The sequence below is a fragment of the Monopterus albus genome, unplaced genomic scaffold, assembly GCF_001952655.1.
Source record: "Monopterus albus unplaced genomic scaffold, M_albus_1.0 scaffold341.1, whole genome shotgun sequence".
In the NCBI taxonomy this organism is placed as follows: Eukaryota; Metazoa; Chordata; class Actinopteri; order Synbranchiformes; family Synbranchidae; genus Monopterus; species Monopterus albus.
In genome coordinates, this window is record NW_018128221.1 from 171,600 (window position 1) to 185,836 (window position 14,237).

General features: G+C 43.9%; 1 protein-coding gene across 2 annotated transcripts in view; it reads left to right on the forward strand.

The window, feature by feature from the left end:
- Window positions 1–14,237, forward strand: part of cand1 (cullin-associated and neddylation-dissociated 1) — a 37,749-nt gene that overhangs the window by 18,763 nt on the left and 4,749 nt on the right. The window contains exons 1-21 of one of the 2 annotated variants that reach the window (XM_020624896.1): window positions 1,794–2,079; window positions 4,838–4,913; window positions 4,985–5,052; window positions 5,317–5,471; window positions 6,070–6,193; window positions 6,528–6,615; window positions 7,754–7,922; window positions 8,087–8,192; window positions 8,264–8,409; window positions 8,623–8,774; window positions 9,089–9,229; window positions 9,776–9,917; window positions 10,073–10,281; window positions 10,357–10,525; window positions 10,627–10,716; window positions 11,032–11,185; window positions 11,261–11,498; window positions 11,856–12,044; window positions 12,995–13,138; window positions 13,465–13,600; window positions 13,682–13,858. In XM_020624896.1, the coding sequence (XP_020480552.1) occupies window positions 2,012–2,079; window positions 4,838–4,913; window positions 4,985–5,052; window positions 5,317–5,471; window positions 6,070–6,193; window positions 6,528–6,615; window positions 7,754–7,922; window positions 8,087–8,192; window positions 8,264–8,409; window positions 8,623–8,774; window positions 9,089–9,229; window positions 9,776–9,917; window positions 10,073–10,281; window positions 10,357–10,525; window positions 10,627–10,716; window positions 11,032–11,185; window positions 11,261–11,498; window positions 11,856–12,044; window positions 12,995–13,138; window positions 13,465–13,600; window positions 13,682–13,858 (2,941 nt within the window). In that variant the 5' untranslated portion in view covers window positions 1,794–2,011. Of the gene's footprint in view, window positions 1–1,793; window positions 2,080–4,837; window positions 4,914–4,984; window positions 5,053–5,316; window positions 5,472–6,069; window positions 6,194–6,527; window positions 6,616–7,753; window positions 7,923–8,086; window positions 8,193–8,263; window positions 8,410–8,622; window positions 8,775–9,088; window positions 9,230–9,775; window positions 9,918–10,072; window positions 10,282–10,356; window positions 10,526–10,626; window positions 10,717–11,031; window positions 11,186–11,260; window positions 11,499–11,855; window positions 12,045–12,994; window positions 13,139–13,464; window positions 13,601–13,681; window positions 13,859–14,237 lie in introns of those variants that run through there. The other variant, XM_020624898.1, reaches the window with a different exon arrangement.

A 14,237-nucleotide genomic window follows, 5' to 3' on the forward strand; every position in this document is an offset into this window, starting at 1 on the left:
ACCCAGAAATGCAGACAAGCTGAAGTCAAATATCAAAGCAACTGGGGCTACCATAACACCTCGACTGTGTCAAATGCTGATCGCCTCCATGCCACGCCTCCTTGATGCAGTAATTAATGCAAAAGGAGGCCCAACAAAGTACTGAGGACATAATACAGTACATTAACACACTTTTCAGAAGGCCAACATGTGTTTAAGATCCTTTTTTTATTGGTCACATGAAATATTCTAATTTTGTGAAATACTGGATTTGGGGTTTTTTTGTCTTTAATCCATAATCATCAAAATTGAAACAAATAAAGGCTTGAAATATTTCACTTTGTGTGTAGTGAACTAATATAACATACAAGTTTCACTTTTTGAAACAAATTATTGAAATAAATGGACTTTCCCTTGATATTCATATTTTTTGGCACATACCTGTACTATCTGAGCCTGCTGTTCACCCACACTGAAAAGCTTTTCCGTTATGGAATTAAGCAGTTTTTCTTATTTCTTCCAGCTCTTCCTCCACATAATTACTTGCTTTCTTGGGTGGCATGTTAATTTCCTTTAATCTCCTCTAATGTCCAATTTAAATTAATTTCAATTCAATTCAGCTCTGTTAGCTTAACTCTGACATGCTGCACGGCATGCTGTGGTTTAGTGGCCATCTTGAAACGCTGATGAAATGGGACAACAAATCCATTAAAGCAGAAACCATGCCAGAATATTTCCAGTATATTATAAAATGGCAAGGAAAATCTCAGAATGTCAAGACATAAATGATGTCCAGAATCATAAGCTTTTCTATCAAAAAATGCTTGAGAAATTATGTGCATCAGAAATATTACACATACTATCAACAGTATGGACAAAAGCATTGTCAACAGGTCTTGAAAACAGACTGAAAGATTTCAATTGGCTTGTTTTACACAGAAAGCTTACTGTCATGTCCACATTGCACAATCACAAGTTGTCTTTAAATAAGTTCTGTCCGAGAAACTCCCGTTTCGCCAGGGGAACAATCTGTCACGTTCTGTGGGAATGTAATTTTGCAATTATGGTGTGGAACTTGTTAAAACAAAGATTTGCGTGTTTAAAAAGTGTGAACTATAAAACTGTGGTTTATTTTGAAATGAAAAATGTAAAAAAGAAACATCTTTTACCATTGGTAATACTTATCTCCTTGACCAAGACTAAAATGTGGAATGGCAGACAATCTGTACAGGATAATTCCATGAAGTTGACTGAAAGTGGGGTGGTGAAATGGAGATTAAGAAAAGATTAAGTTTTGACATAGAGAAGTGGGGTGTGGACTCAATCAAGGATAAGTCGAAGATCATATTCCCCTCTCTTCCAGCCATCACTTAATTCCCCTTAGATTAGAGACTACATAGACCAGTCGAGACACTTCCAGACATCTCAACGAACATAAAACTCTGTGGTCTCTGGAGAATATTGCCTCTAAAGACTAAGTGAAAGGGAAAAACACTAAATCAGAATGGGAAAATGCTACCTTTGAGAATATTCAATATTTTGCTCCGCCATGATGCAATGTACTGTTATGATGCTACGCTCTGTTATGTTGGACTGTAACTTTACCTTTGAACAAATAAATAGCTTTTTCAAAAAACAAAATCAAATAAAGTACCTCATATTTGTATTTAAGTGCAGAGTTGAGTAAATGCACTTATTTATGTTACCGAAAGTAATGTTTCAGAGGTGGGGAAGTTTGCAAACTCTGACCTTTGACCTCGCAGCGTCCAGTCCTGCTAACCCCGCCCCTCTGCAGAGAACGGGAGCTCTATTCAAACACACCAAACTCCGCGGTCCGGGATGCGACAGTCACTGTAGAAGATAGCTGCAGAACAAGCACCACAAATACACACTTCACCTCAAAAATCAGATTACCGGGACAGACCAACAGTCAGCCATAGATACAACCAACCAGCCAGCCAGTCAATCAGCAGCCGGGACACTCACTCATTGAGCGCAGTCTGCTAGCAGGAGGCTAACGGCTAACACCGACATGGCGAGCGCCTCGTACCACATCTCCAACCTGCTGGAGAAAATGACTTCCAGCGACAAGGATTTCAGGTAAAATATAACCTCAGAAAGGCAAACTGACTATGTGGCTTACATCGATAATTGAGCCAGTTTTAACCAGTATTAATATAATGGCTGGGAAGCTAGTGGTGGGGCTGTTAGGCCTTATGCTAACTGTTAGCCTGCCACCTGTCTGATCATCGTCACATCACTAGCTAATTAGCTACTTAGCTAACACCGTTGGCGTTTTTAAACGATTGATTTGACAGCGGGTTAAACTCGACGACAGGGTTAGCAGCTGCATAGCAAGCTATACAGCTGCACACCATGCTAAACAGAAGGCTGAGTTGCAGGTCATCGCCTCCAGTTAGCAGTTAGCTCGCCTGCTAGTTAGCTGGTTAGCTCATTGGAAGGACTAGCTTCAGTCATGCCGCAAGCTAGCCTGATGTCAGCTAATGTTTGAGTTTTTGCAATGCATGTTGGTGTCTTGTTTCCGTTTTAGTTCACAGCAAACTGGTGCTCGGGCAGCAGGTTAATGTGGTTTAGTGACGCTGGTGAGTCGCCGCGGTTAATTACCATGATGCTTTGGTGGTGTGGTAGCATTGGTAGTTCAGGTCATCACTCAGATGGTTGTTGTCAATGTAAACAGCGTGAATTTAAGTCAATTGATGCGTAATTTGAGGCGAGGACTGTTTTCCAAAGCTGTTATGTAATCAAACCGCTTCAGTCTAAAGCCCGTGTAAACCACACCTGAAATACTAAACAAGCGTAACTAAGGTTAGGTTTGATTGCATTTTAGTGATTTCAAATTTAGTTTGAAATCCTTTATAGAATGCCATTAATTCTAACTTTTGGAGCTGGGAACCTGGGAGCTGGTTAAAACTCTAGAATCACTTGCTGTGCAGAGATTATGGTTGCTTTTTCCTTTTCCTGAGCACCTTGACAGTGGGTTAGGTTATGCCACAAATCTCTACTCACTCTTTGGCAAACTCACAGTTGGATTCAGAATTGATGGGTTGTGAGTGGGTCAGCTGGTCTCATTTAGTAATGGAGTTCAGTGCTTTGCTTCACTAATGGTAGTCTGTAGCCGGGGAAAGAAGTATTCACAAAATCCTTCATCTTTGTCTTGCAAAACTAACTATTAAGCCATTAAAGCAGCTGAGCTACAAGAAAGCCCAAGAACGTGTTAACATTTGAGTTCAAACTTTTTTATCCTGTCAGCATAATGTTTGTTAATGTTATTACATTATTGTTATTGGTATTTGTACTTCGATTCAGCCACAAAAGACAGGAATAACGTTTTTCATGCTCCCTCACTACACAGGCATATATTAGAGGTTTGACAGCATTTTATAGAATTCTTTTGAATGCCTTATTAATCTTCAGTAAGTTTAGCTTTCATTATTTATAAGTAAATAAAGTTACAAATAACTTGATTATTCAGTTTTCATCTGTGATCAGCAGTTGTTGGGCAAGAAGCCAGAAATGCTCCAGTTTTCAATGCTAGCTGTTAAATGGATCTAGGGCTGGATCCGTATATCCGAGCATTCGAATATTCAAACTGATTTCACCCTGAATTTCAAAAGTGCGTTCTCAAATAATCACTTATTACCACCGAATATCCAGAGCCCAGATATTGCCATTTGGGACAGCCCATAATGAATCAGTATTCAAATTTAATGAAGCAGCTTAATTAACAGTGGCACCTGAGAACAAGTAGAGTAGCAGAAGACGTCAAGTGTTGATTGAACTAACAGCTGGAACATGGGCTTTTTCTGACTCATGCCCGTGTATGTACGAGTGCAGAGCAGGGGGTTCATGTACTGTACCTGCAGCATCTCAGAGTGCAGAAGGTGAATGTGGATCAGAGGGTGTGGCGGCCAATAGATACACTCTCAGCCAATCACGCCGGTCCTCTCACTGCTCTGCTCTGAAACAGCTGAGCCAAACACAGTGACAGATGACAGCTTCTCATTAAATGTAAAGATGCTTCACTGGGACATCTGTGGATGTTTGCAGAGTGGCACAAGGTGGCCATGCGACTTCTCAGACCTGCAGCTCCAGCACATGCTTTTTGTCTTTACAGTTAATTACTGTAAACTGAACGTTTCAGACTTTTGCCTAGTGAGTATGAAGACAGATGGATGTACAGACAATTTAGTCCATAAAAGGTCCTTGTTTAATCATTACAATCCAGAGCACACCAGCCCCCTTTCTAAGCTGCTCAGGGATGCTCACAGCCAACATTGGCGGCACCACTAATCAGCTTCGTCCCTGGCGACGGCAGCCTGTCAGTAGAGGAAATGCATGACATTGTGAAACTTCGCTCCTGTTGCAGTAAAAATCTCTGCTGATCCTGTACAAGCAGAGAATGCTTTAATACCGAGTCTGCACGAGAGATAATTGCACTTTGTTTTCAGGTGGTGTGTGTGTTGCTCAGTTCAGAGCATATTTTCTGAATGCAGAATTATTCAGCTGTCAAACTCATCTAATTCTGATTTTAATGTGTGCTCTGTGCAGGCTGGGTTACAGACAAATAAAAATGTTGGATTGGATATAGCCTTAACAGATACTTTGCATTAAAGGCCTTGAATTTGGCCAAGACATACCCATAAAGAGAAGTTAGTCATCCTGAGAGTGTCCCTGAATGTGATTGTCCTCGTCTGGAGAAGATGAAGCATCAACACAAAAACATCAGATCTGACCGAAACAGCAGAACCGAGCATTAAGGCCTGGGATGTGAACACACAAAGTGGCGACGGTGCGGTGGTTTGACTGTATAATTATAATTCTTTGCCTGTGTCTCCAGGTTTATGGCCACAAACGACTTGATGACGGAGCTACAAAAAGATTCAATCAAACTGGACGACGACAGTGAGAGGAAGGTCGGTTCAGACTGGTTCATACACTGGTTTGTTTTTAACAAACATGTGTTGATCGACTGATTGATTGACAGGTGGTGAGGATGATTCTCAAACTGTTGGAAGACAAGAATGGGGAAGTTCAGAACCTGGCTGTCAAATGGTAAAAACGCACACGTGCATGTACACCTCTGTTAGGTGTGTTTGTTTTGTCTTCAGTCTGTATATTTTTAATGATGAGATCTTTTTCAACTTGTACTTGAGTTTTAAAATGTTTTACGTTCTGAACTATTTTTAAAGTTGTGTTGCCTCAGTAGTATGCCTCATGTATTTCCTGTGTTTTAATTCCTTAGTGTGGGTCTCTAGGTGAGAGTGTGCTTGTTTTGTTCTTCTGTGTTGTTAACTCTGGGTGCGTTTGTTTGGTCAGCCTGGGGCCCCTGGTCAGTAAGGTGAAGGAGTACCAGGTGGAGACGATCGTGGACACTCTGTGCACCAACATGCTGTCGGACAAAGAACAACTCAGAGACATCTCCTCCATCGGACTCAAAACTGTGATCGGAGAATTACCGCCCGCCTCCAGTGGTACAAATAGTTCAGCTTTCACCACAGATATATATGAAATGCACCTTTCACATGGTACAAATACTACAGTTACTCTTGTTACATGTACAACTGCCAGCTTCGTCTGTGGTAAATAAGGTCCTACAGCCAAGACTAAAAATACTACAAATATTTCAGCTATCATCTCAAGTATATACTATATACACTGCTCAAATAATACCACTACAAGTACAGTTACTCTTGTTACATGTACCTGCTACCTTCTTCCAGCGATAATTACAGTACCATAGCAGTACTAAAAGTATTAGTCTGTCTCCAGTAGTGTATTTTACGACATGTATTTAAATTGACACTACCAAGTTAGATATTAAGGCTACTTTTTACTACCATCACATTTTGTTTTACCATATAAAAATACCACTAGACATATTCCTCATTTGTAATTGGCATTGGTGTTTCTGGGTAAATGTATAACATATCTATAAATTCTGCATCTGTCTTAATTAAAACATCAGTGGTGGGTCAGTGGTAAATGTGTTACTGTAACCATTACATTGGTCGTGCAGGTGCCGCTGTTACGTCAGCATGTAGTGGTAACTGTGGATTGTCTGTGTCACAGGCTCAGCTTTAGCTGCCAGCGTGTGTAAGAAGATCACGGGTCGTCTGACGAGCGCCATCGCCAAACAGGAAGACGTCTCTGTGCAGCTAGAGGCGCTCGACATCATGGCTGACATGCTGTGCAGGTACAGCACTTGCCTCTGTGTCTGTCATGCCTGTAGCTACAGTTTAATAAATACCACCAACAAATGCTGGTGGTATGCATTAGTTTCAGTACACAACACAGTCATTGGTCAGTTTATTAGGAACCCCTGTCTCCAACCAAGTTAGTCTGATCCAACAGTGCTGCAGTAAATCCTCCTCCATGAAGGTGATGATGTTCAGTTAGTGTTCAGACTGTTTCTCAGAGCTGTTTATTTACCTGCACGGTCACTTTTCTAATCTGTACTCATTGTAATGTGTGCCTCAGGTGGAAATGTTCTCTCTTGTGGTTAATGCTGCTTTTCTGTCTCTTTGCAGACAGGGAGGTCTGTTAGTAAATTTCCACCCCTCCATCCTCAGCTGCCTGCTCCCTCAGCTCACCTCCCCCAGACTGGCTGTCAGAAAGGTACGTCTCTTTTGGCTCTAACAGGTGCGGCCGGTGATTTTGTATGTTATTGTGCACAAATCCCATCTAGAGACTTAACAACACCAGTGAATGTGGCGTACTCCTTGGTTCAGCTTATTGCTCTGTGCTGTAGACCCTCACCAACTATTAAACGCACCCCACTGAACCACAGCGCTGCACTGGGTGACGGAGTTTGTCCTCAGTAGGGGTGTGTATCGTCCCCTCTTACACGATCTGATACGTATCTCGATACATGGTCAACAATTAGATACAAAAATGATGCTGCAAAATTTATAACAATACGATACAGAGTGAATTCGATTCAGCAGATAATTGAGTTTGAATTTAGCTTTTATTTGAAAGACTGTACACATGTTTGAGTATCTGTTTAGGGTATGAAATTAAAAAGAGTTACTGTTTCCTCAGTTTTGTATTTCAGGCAGCAAAAGCCAAATAGATAAACATGTCTCCTCTTTTTAAGAACAGTAAACAGTGGGCCCTGGTGAACAGTAGGCCTCCAGCTGCTGTTTCACCTCATCGCACAGAGCTGGATGCATTTTCCCCTTAGATCCTGCTGACTTGTTATTGTATGTGTCAGTCACTGTCACTTGTCCAAATCCAACTTTTTCAGCAGCAGACACGTGTGTCCCTGCAAATGAAATAGCTTATAGCTTCAGTTATTGCTGCGCCATTAAGAAGGAGGTGTGTTTGAACGCTGGCAGGGGATGGTGCACACACATACGCTGACACAGACACACACACACCCAATAGAGTGAGTGCAGCAAGAAGTAAGTGAACTTGCCAAAGATCGGTTTATGAGGTCTGTATTGATTTTAGACTTTTTTTTTAAAACTCATTTGGTTCGAATCTGTGGTTTTCAACCGCTGCAGCTGTAAAGCTGACTCTTGTATTGACTTTGCGATTCGTATCGGTTTATCTTTACACTTCTGTTCCTCAGTAAGCATGTGAGGCCCGTCTGGTTTCAGCAAACAGCCGTCACTTTGTACAGTCTTTACACTCCTCCGCTAACTTCTCACACTGCATATAGCAACGTTTAGACGTGTTTAGGGGCTGTTCTTAGTTAGATTGATCTGTGGAAGCTGTTTACTTTTAGTTCTTCCTCATGTGACAATTTCAGAGGACTATCATGGCTCTGGGCCACCTGGTGATGTCCTGCGGGAACCTGGTCTTCATTGATCTGATCGAACACCTCCTGACCGAGCTGGGGAGGAACGACAACATGTCGACCACAAGAACCTACATCCAGTGCACAGCCGCCATCAGCAGACAGGCAGGACACCGGATTGGTGAGACGAGGCAGCCAGTATACAATAGCAAAGAAAACCTTTAATGCAACAAAAGACTGTTCACTTCAAAATGTTGATGTTTACTTGTTGTGAATCTTCTGGTTTTCATGCACTAAGTCTCGCACCATGTTCACTAACGGTCACCTCCTGCCTTCTGTCTGTAGGAGAGTATCTGGAGAAGATCATTCCTCTGGTAGTGAAGTTTTGTAATGTTGATGATGACGAGCTCAGAGAGTACTGCATCCAGGCCTTCGAGTCCTTCGTTAGGAGGTAATACACACAGTAATACTGCCAACCTCTTTTGTAGTTCTTGTTGTTTCATCCTTTATTTGTTGGTGTAGGTGTCCTAAAGAAGTTTACCCCCATGTCCCCACCGTCATCTCCATCTGTCTGCGCTACCTGACCTACGACCCCAACTATAACTTTGACGATGAAGATGAGGATGACAATGCCATGGACGCTGAGCAGAACGATGAAGAGTACCAAGGTACTGACATATGACCCTGAACTGTTTAAATAGCTAAGTAACCAGTGTTTGTGTTTGTTGGTTGTTTCAGTCGACCATTTTGATCAAGGCTGAAATGCAACTGTTAAATGTATCAAGATGAAATGTTGCAGCGCCACCTTGGACCTATACTGACATTAATCAGTGATGAAGCTTGATGTGCTGGTGACACGCTGTCTGTTTCTGTCTGTCCAGGCAGCGATGATGAGTACAGTGACGACGACGACATGAGCTGGAAGGTTCGACGGGCAGCAGCAAAGTGTTTGGACGCCGTCGTTTCAACTCGCCACGAGATGCTGCCGGAGTTTTACCGCTCTGTCTCACCCGCGCTTGTCTGTCGCTTTAAGGTCCCACTCATCTCCTGACTATGCTTTGTTTGCATTCTAATTCTTCAGAGCTTGTTATCATAGAACGGTTGAGTATTAGTCTAGTAGACTTGTCTGCACTGACTAATTGTTTACTGTGGTCAGGAAACGTCTAGCTGTTGATGAAACTGACAGTCAGCTGTCAGTCACACTAATCCCAACCCCCTGTTTTAACTAGTTTCTGCCTTTTCAGGAGGCTAATGCCAGTAAAGCCTCCTGTCAATGCGGCTAACTCACCTGTAGATTATGCTGATCCATACCTGTCAACCTGACTGGATCTTCCTGTGTGTCTGCAGGAGAGGGAGGAGAACGTGAAGGCGGATGTTTTCCATGCCTACCTGTCATTGCTGAAACAGACCAGACCAGCTCAGAGCTGGTTGGCTGACCCAGATGCCATGGAGCAGGGGGACACACCGCTAACGATGCTGCAGAGCCAGGTATAACTGAGGCTGTTGACTGCAGCTTCTATTTATTCCAGAGCTGAAACGATTAAGACCAGAAAATAATCTGCAACAGCTTTGATTCTAGATGTTATATGGGATGTCATTTATTAAGCAAAAACAGCTTCTGTGTCCAGCTTCTCGCATGTGCAGATTTAATACTGTCATTTTTATATAGTTATAGAAGGAGTATCTTTGGGTTTTAGACAAATCAGGACATTTGAAGACACATTTCAGTCGATCACAACAACTTAATTCATTGGGAATTCATTGTATAAAAGTATTATTTGATGGGTTGACATTTGTGACGTCCTGTAATTGTCCATAAATCTGCTTCTCACAGATATCAGTGTTTTCATGCAGTAGGTGGTGATGTTGGATGCCTTGATCAGCAGAGCTTTGCTTAGATTGTGCTTTCACTGCGACAGGAAACCCTCGGCATCCGCAGACAACAGGAAGCAGTTCTGGTGGTCTTTTTTCTCTCTCTCTCTCTCTTGCTCACTTTGTGAGTCTGTCTCTGCTAATGTCTCTCACCCTCGGTAGGTTCCCATGATAGTGAAAGCTCTTCACAAGCAGCTGAAAGAGAAAAGTGTCAAAACACGTCAATGTTGTTTCAACATGTTGACTGAGCTGGTGAATGTCCTCCCTGGAGCCCTGACTCAGCACATCCCAGTACTTATACCAGGTAATACTACACTACTACTACTACTGTAGTAAGTGTAAAACTATCAAACACAGTAGCAGGGAATAATCGCAAGCTGAAGAAGAGGAGGAGCAGTATGACCATCTACTCTGTGTTACAGTATCAGTAGTAGTACATGGAGTATCTTTGTTTTTCAGGTATCATCTTCTCTCTGAATGATAAGTCGAGCAGCTCCAACCTGAAAATTGACGCCTTGGCCTGCCTGCATGTCATCATGGTCACTCACCCTGCTCATGCCTTCCATGCCCATGTCCCCGCCCTTGTCCCACCCGTGGTGGCGTGTGTGGGAGACCCCTTTTACAAGATTACCTCTGAGGCTCTGCTTGTCACTCAGCAGCTCGTCAAGGTGGGAGTCGAACCTGTAGCCTTCTAAACCTCTTCAACCTCTGATGTCACAGATGATTTACTCTGTCTGTTGCAGGTGATCCGACCTCTGGACAACCAATCAGAGGGCTCAGACAACTTTGACCCCTCCCCCTACATTAACGACTTGTTCGCTTGTACGATCAGACGGCTGAAAGCTGCCGACATCGATCAGGAAGTCAAAGAACGAGCCATTTCCTGTATGGGGCAGATCATCTGCAACCTGGGTAACCACAGTTGTCAGTCACAGAGACGAGACATCGCTTGTGATGCAGCTTCTCTTTTATTAACACCTTCTTGTCTTTTCTTCCTGTTTGTTTTTTTGTAGGAGACCATTTACCCAACGAACTAACTGGGACATTACTGATTTTCTTAGAACGCCTCAAGAACGAAATCACAAGACTGACGACAGTGAAGGGTGAGCCTCGCTGTGCAGGTTCATGACAATCTCAAAGAAAGAAGGGCAATACAGCATTTGTGTTTTTGATTGCTGTCAGTGCTGTTGAGGGGTTTTACTCCACTAACTGCAACAGCACAGTAGGTTGTATCTTACCGGATCAGAATGAAAAACTTGATCCTCTTCCAGCTCTTTAAATTGGAGGCTTTAAAGTGAGTCATCAAATTTCTTTCTTTAACTTGGCTTTTATCTTGCTGGTTGTGTGTGGTTTTTGTTTGTTTGTTTGTTTGTTTTTTTTTCTCTCTGTTTGTGGGTTCGTGTATGTTTGTGTCACAGCTCTGACGCTGATTGCCGGCTCGCTGTTGAAAATTGATCTGCGGCCAGTTCTCCCCGATGCCATTCCCATCCTTGCTTCCTTCCTCCGCAAGAACCAGCGCGCCCTGAAGCTTTGCACACTGGCTGCTCTGGACATCCTGCTCAGAAACTACAGGTAGCACACACACATACACACAGACTCCAGCTTCTCTTTCTGCCCACTAACACTGTGAGCATGTTGTTGTTCCAGCTCTGCAGTGACTCCGGTCATGGTGGACGCCGTCCTGGCTGAGCTGCCTCCTCTCATCTCAGAGAGCGACATGCACGTGTCTCAGATGGCGCTGAGCTTCCTGTCCACACTGGCGGTGACTCACCCGTCCTCGCTGGGTCAGCTGAGCGGAGGAAACCTCCTCCAGCAGCTCATTGCACTGGTTCGATCCCCGCTGTTGCAGGGCGGAGCTCTCGCCGCCATGCTGGACTTCTACCAGGTACAACACCAAGGTTTTCCCCAGAGGTCACCTGATCCAAATGTCCAGTGGTCCAGGTTTTAATGTGGCTTATTCTGGCTAAACGTGACCATTTACCACCTAAGAGTTGTGCAGAAAAAAAAAGTGCAACATTGTGTCACATGTTAAGGTGCTGGGCTGGCTGGTCAGTAGAACACACAGTGTTGGGAGCTGGTGATCTGCTGGAGATATCGGACAGATCTTGTCTCCAATGAAGGCCTGGTTTTCTGCTCAGCTAGTGCTAGTCAAAGTTCTGGTGTTCATATGCACAACATTAGTTTGAGGCTTTAAAGAATCCTTTGAACATGAATGTGCATTAATGTGTGTATCTGTGTTCAGGCTCTGGTGACTACTGACACTCCTGGGCTGGGTTACATGGACCTGCTGAGGATGCTGACTGGTCCAGTTTACTCCCAGAGTACCGCTCTGCCTCACAAGCAGGCCTACTGCTCCATCGCTAAGTGTGTGGCAGCTCTGACCCGAGCCTGTCCCACCGAGGGGCCTGCTGTGGTTGGGCAGTTCATCCAGGTAAAGTCGCTCTGTGTGACCTGTACATACTGTAGCTCTGCACTGGTTCATGATTCTGAAGAGCAGGAGATTCTTCTTCAATATTGAACACCTGAGAGCAAGTTTAAATTAGGACTGTAAGCAGAGGTGTGTAGTACAGTGTGTGCCCACATCCGGGCAGGGGGATTTACCATATACTTACCTAAAAATAGCTCCAAGTACATATCGGTGCATGTGCTGCAGTCTACAGGGTGTCATGTTAGTGTTTCAGGGATGGTAATCTGCATTTACTCTGAATAGGAGACCTTTGTTCCCTGACTTCAGTCTTTAGGGCAAAGCCTCCCCACAGGCCTGGGGAGAAACACTGCCTGAACAACAAAGGAAATAATGAACCTTGTGTGGATGTTCTCCAACCCGCAAGTAAAATCCATCTGACAATTTTTACACTCGTGACAGTGAGGCGCTGGAAGGAGACGACACAACAGAAGCTAACGATGTTACCATGCTTCAGCATGAGAGGAGAGTTCAAAGTCCTGCATAAAAACTTTTAGCATGATGTACTTAAAGTACCAAAAGTAAAAGGTGGCTACTTTTAATTAAGTACCCCATGTGACTGTTAAACCATTATAAATTATTAATACTGAAAGGTTCATGTGGAGGCAGCATTATCCTGTTGTAGCTGGTTCAGGTGGGGCTAGTTTGAACTGTTGAGCAGTGAAATCTATAGATGTGCATCAGTGTTTCTTTGGGATGTAAAATATTATTCTAAGTAAAACTATCAGATATATTGGAGTAAAAAGGCCAATATATCCCTCTGAATTGTCATATAAAGTCAGTTAAATCAGACTTGGTTTTTTTACTTGGTTACATTACACATTAGCTTCAAATGAAATAAGTTCTGATGTTAATCGGGGAGTCCAGTATGTCCACCTGCAAGATGTGATTGTGAGCATGATTGTTTCTTCTGACAGGATGTGAAGAACAGCCGCTCCACAGACTCCATCAGACTGCTTGCTCTGCTCTCATTGGGTGAGGTGGGTCACCATGTGGACCTCAGCGGCCAACCGGAGCTCAAAACGGTCATCCTGGACGCCTTCTCCTCCTCCAGTGAAGAGGTAGCATCCTTCTGTTTGATTGTCAGGTGTTCAGTGAAGCTGACAAAGCAGGATTTCAGCGGTTTCTTTTCAGTGCAGCTGCTGTCTTTGCCCTTCTGTTTTAACTGTGTTGTCACTGTTTTTACTCAGTTGAACAATTTGCACCTCCTGTGACTGAAACCTTGTTGACTGAGGTTAGTTCTAGGGTGTTGTTCTATGATGCCAGTTTGTTTAGTACCACAGACAGAAGAATTCAGGAAACGCATCTAGTTGTTCACCAAATTCTGCTTTCTATTATTAGTTGTATACTGGTGCAGTCTATACCTGAATGGGCCCATGTGTTTCAGGTGAAGTCAGCAGCCTCCTATGCGTTGGGCAGTATTGCGGTGGGGAATCTCCCAGAGTATTTACCCTTCGTCCTGCAGGAGATTTCGTCCTCCAAGAGACAGTACCTGCTTCTCCACTCGCTCAAAGAGATCATCAGTAAGAAGAACAGCAGCTCACACATGCTGTACACACATGTGTGTGTGTGTGTATGGTTTTAACGTGTGTGTCTGTGTCAAGGCTCTGCATCCGTGTCCGGTCTGAAGCCGTACGTGGAGTCGGTTTGGTCTCTGCTGCTCAAACACTGCGAGTGTCAGGAGGAAGGAACCAGGAATGTGGTGGCCGAATGTCTGGGCAAACTGACGCTGATCGATCCGGAAACTCTGCTGCCCCGCCTCAAAGGATACCTACTGTCAGGTAATCAATACCCAATAAACCCTGATTACAGCTTACATCAGTAAGTATCTATCCATCCATCTTCTTCTGCTTATCCGGGGCTGGGTCGCAGGGTCGCCAGTAAGTATCTGTAAATTTTTATCCATCCATCCATCCATCCATTTTCTTCCGCTTATCCGGGACCGGGTTGCGGGGGCAGCAGTCTAAGCAGAGATGCCCAGACTTCCCTCTCTCCAGACAATTCCTCCAGCTCCTCCGGGGGAATGTCGAGGCGTTCCCAGGCCAGCCGAGAGACATAGTCCCTCCAGCGTGTCCTGGGTCTTCCCCGGGGCCTCCTCCTGGTGGGACATGCCTGGAACACCTCCCTAGGAAGGCGCCCAGGAGGCATCCGAAACAGATG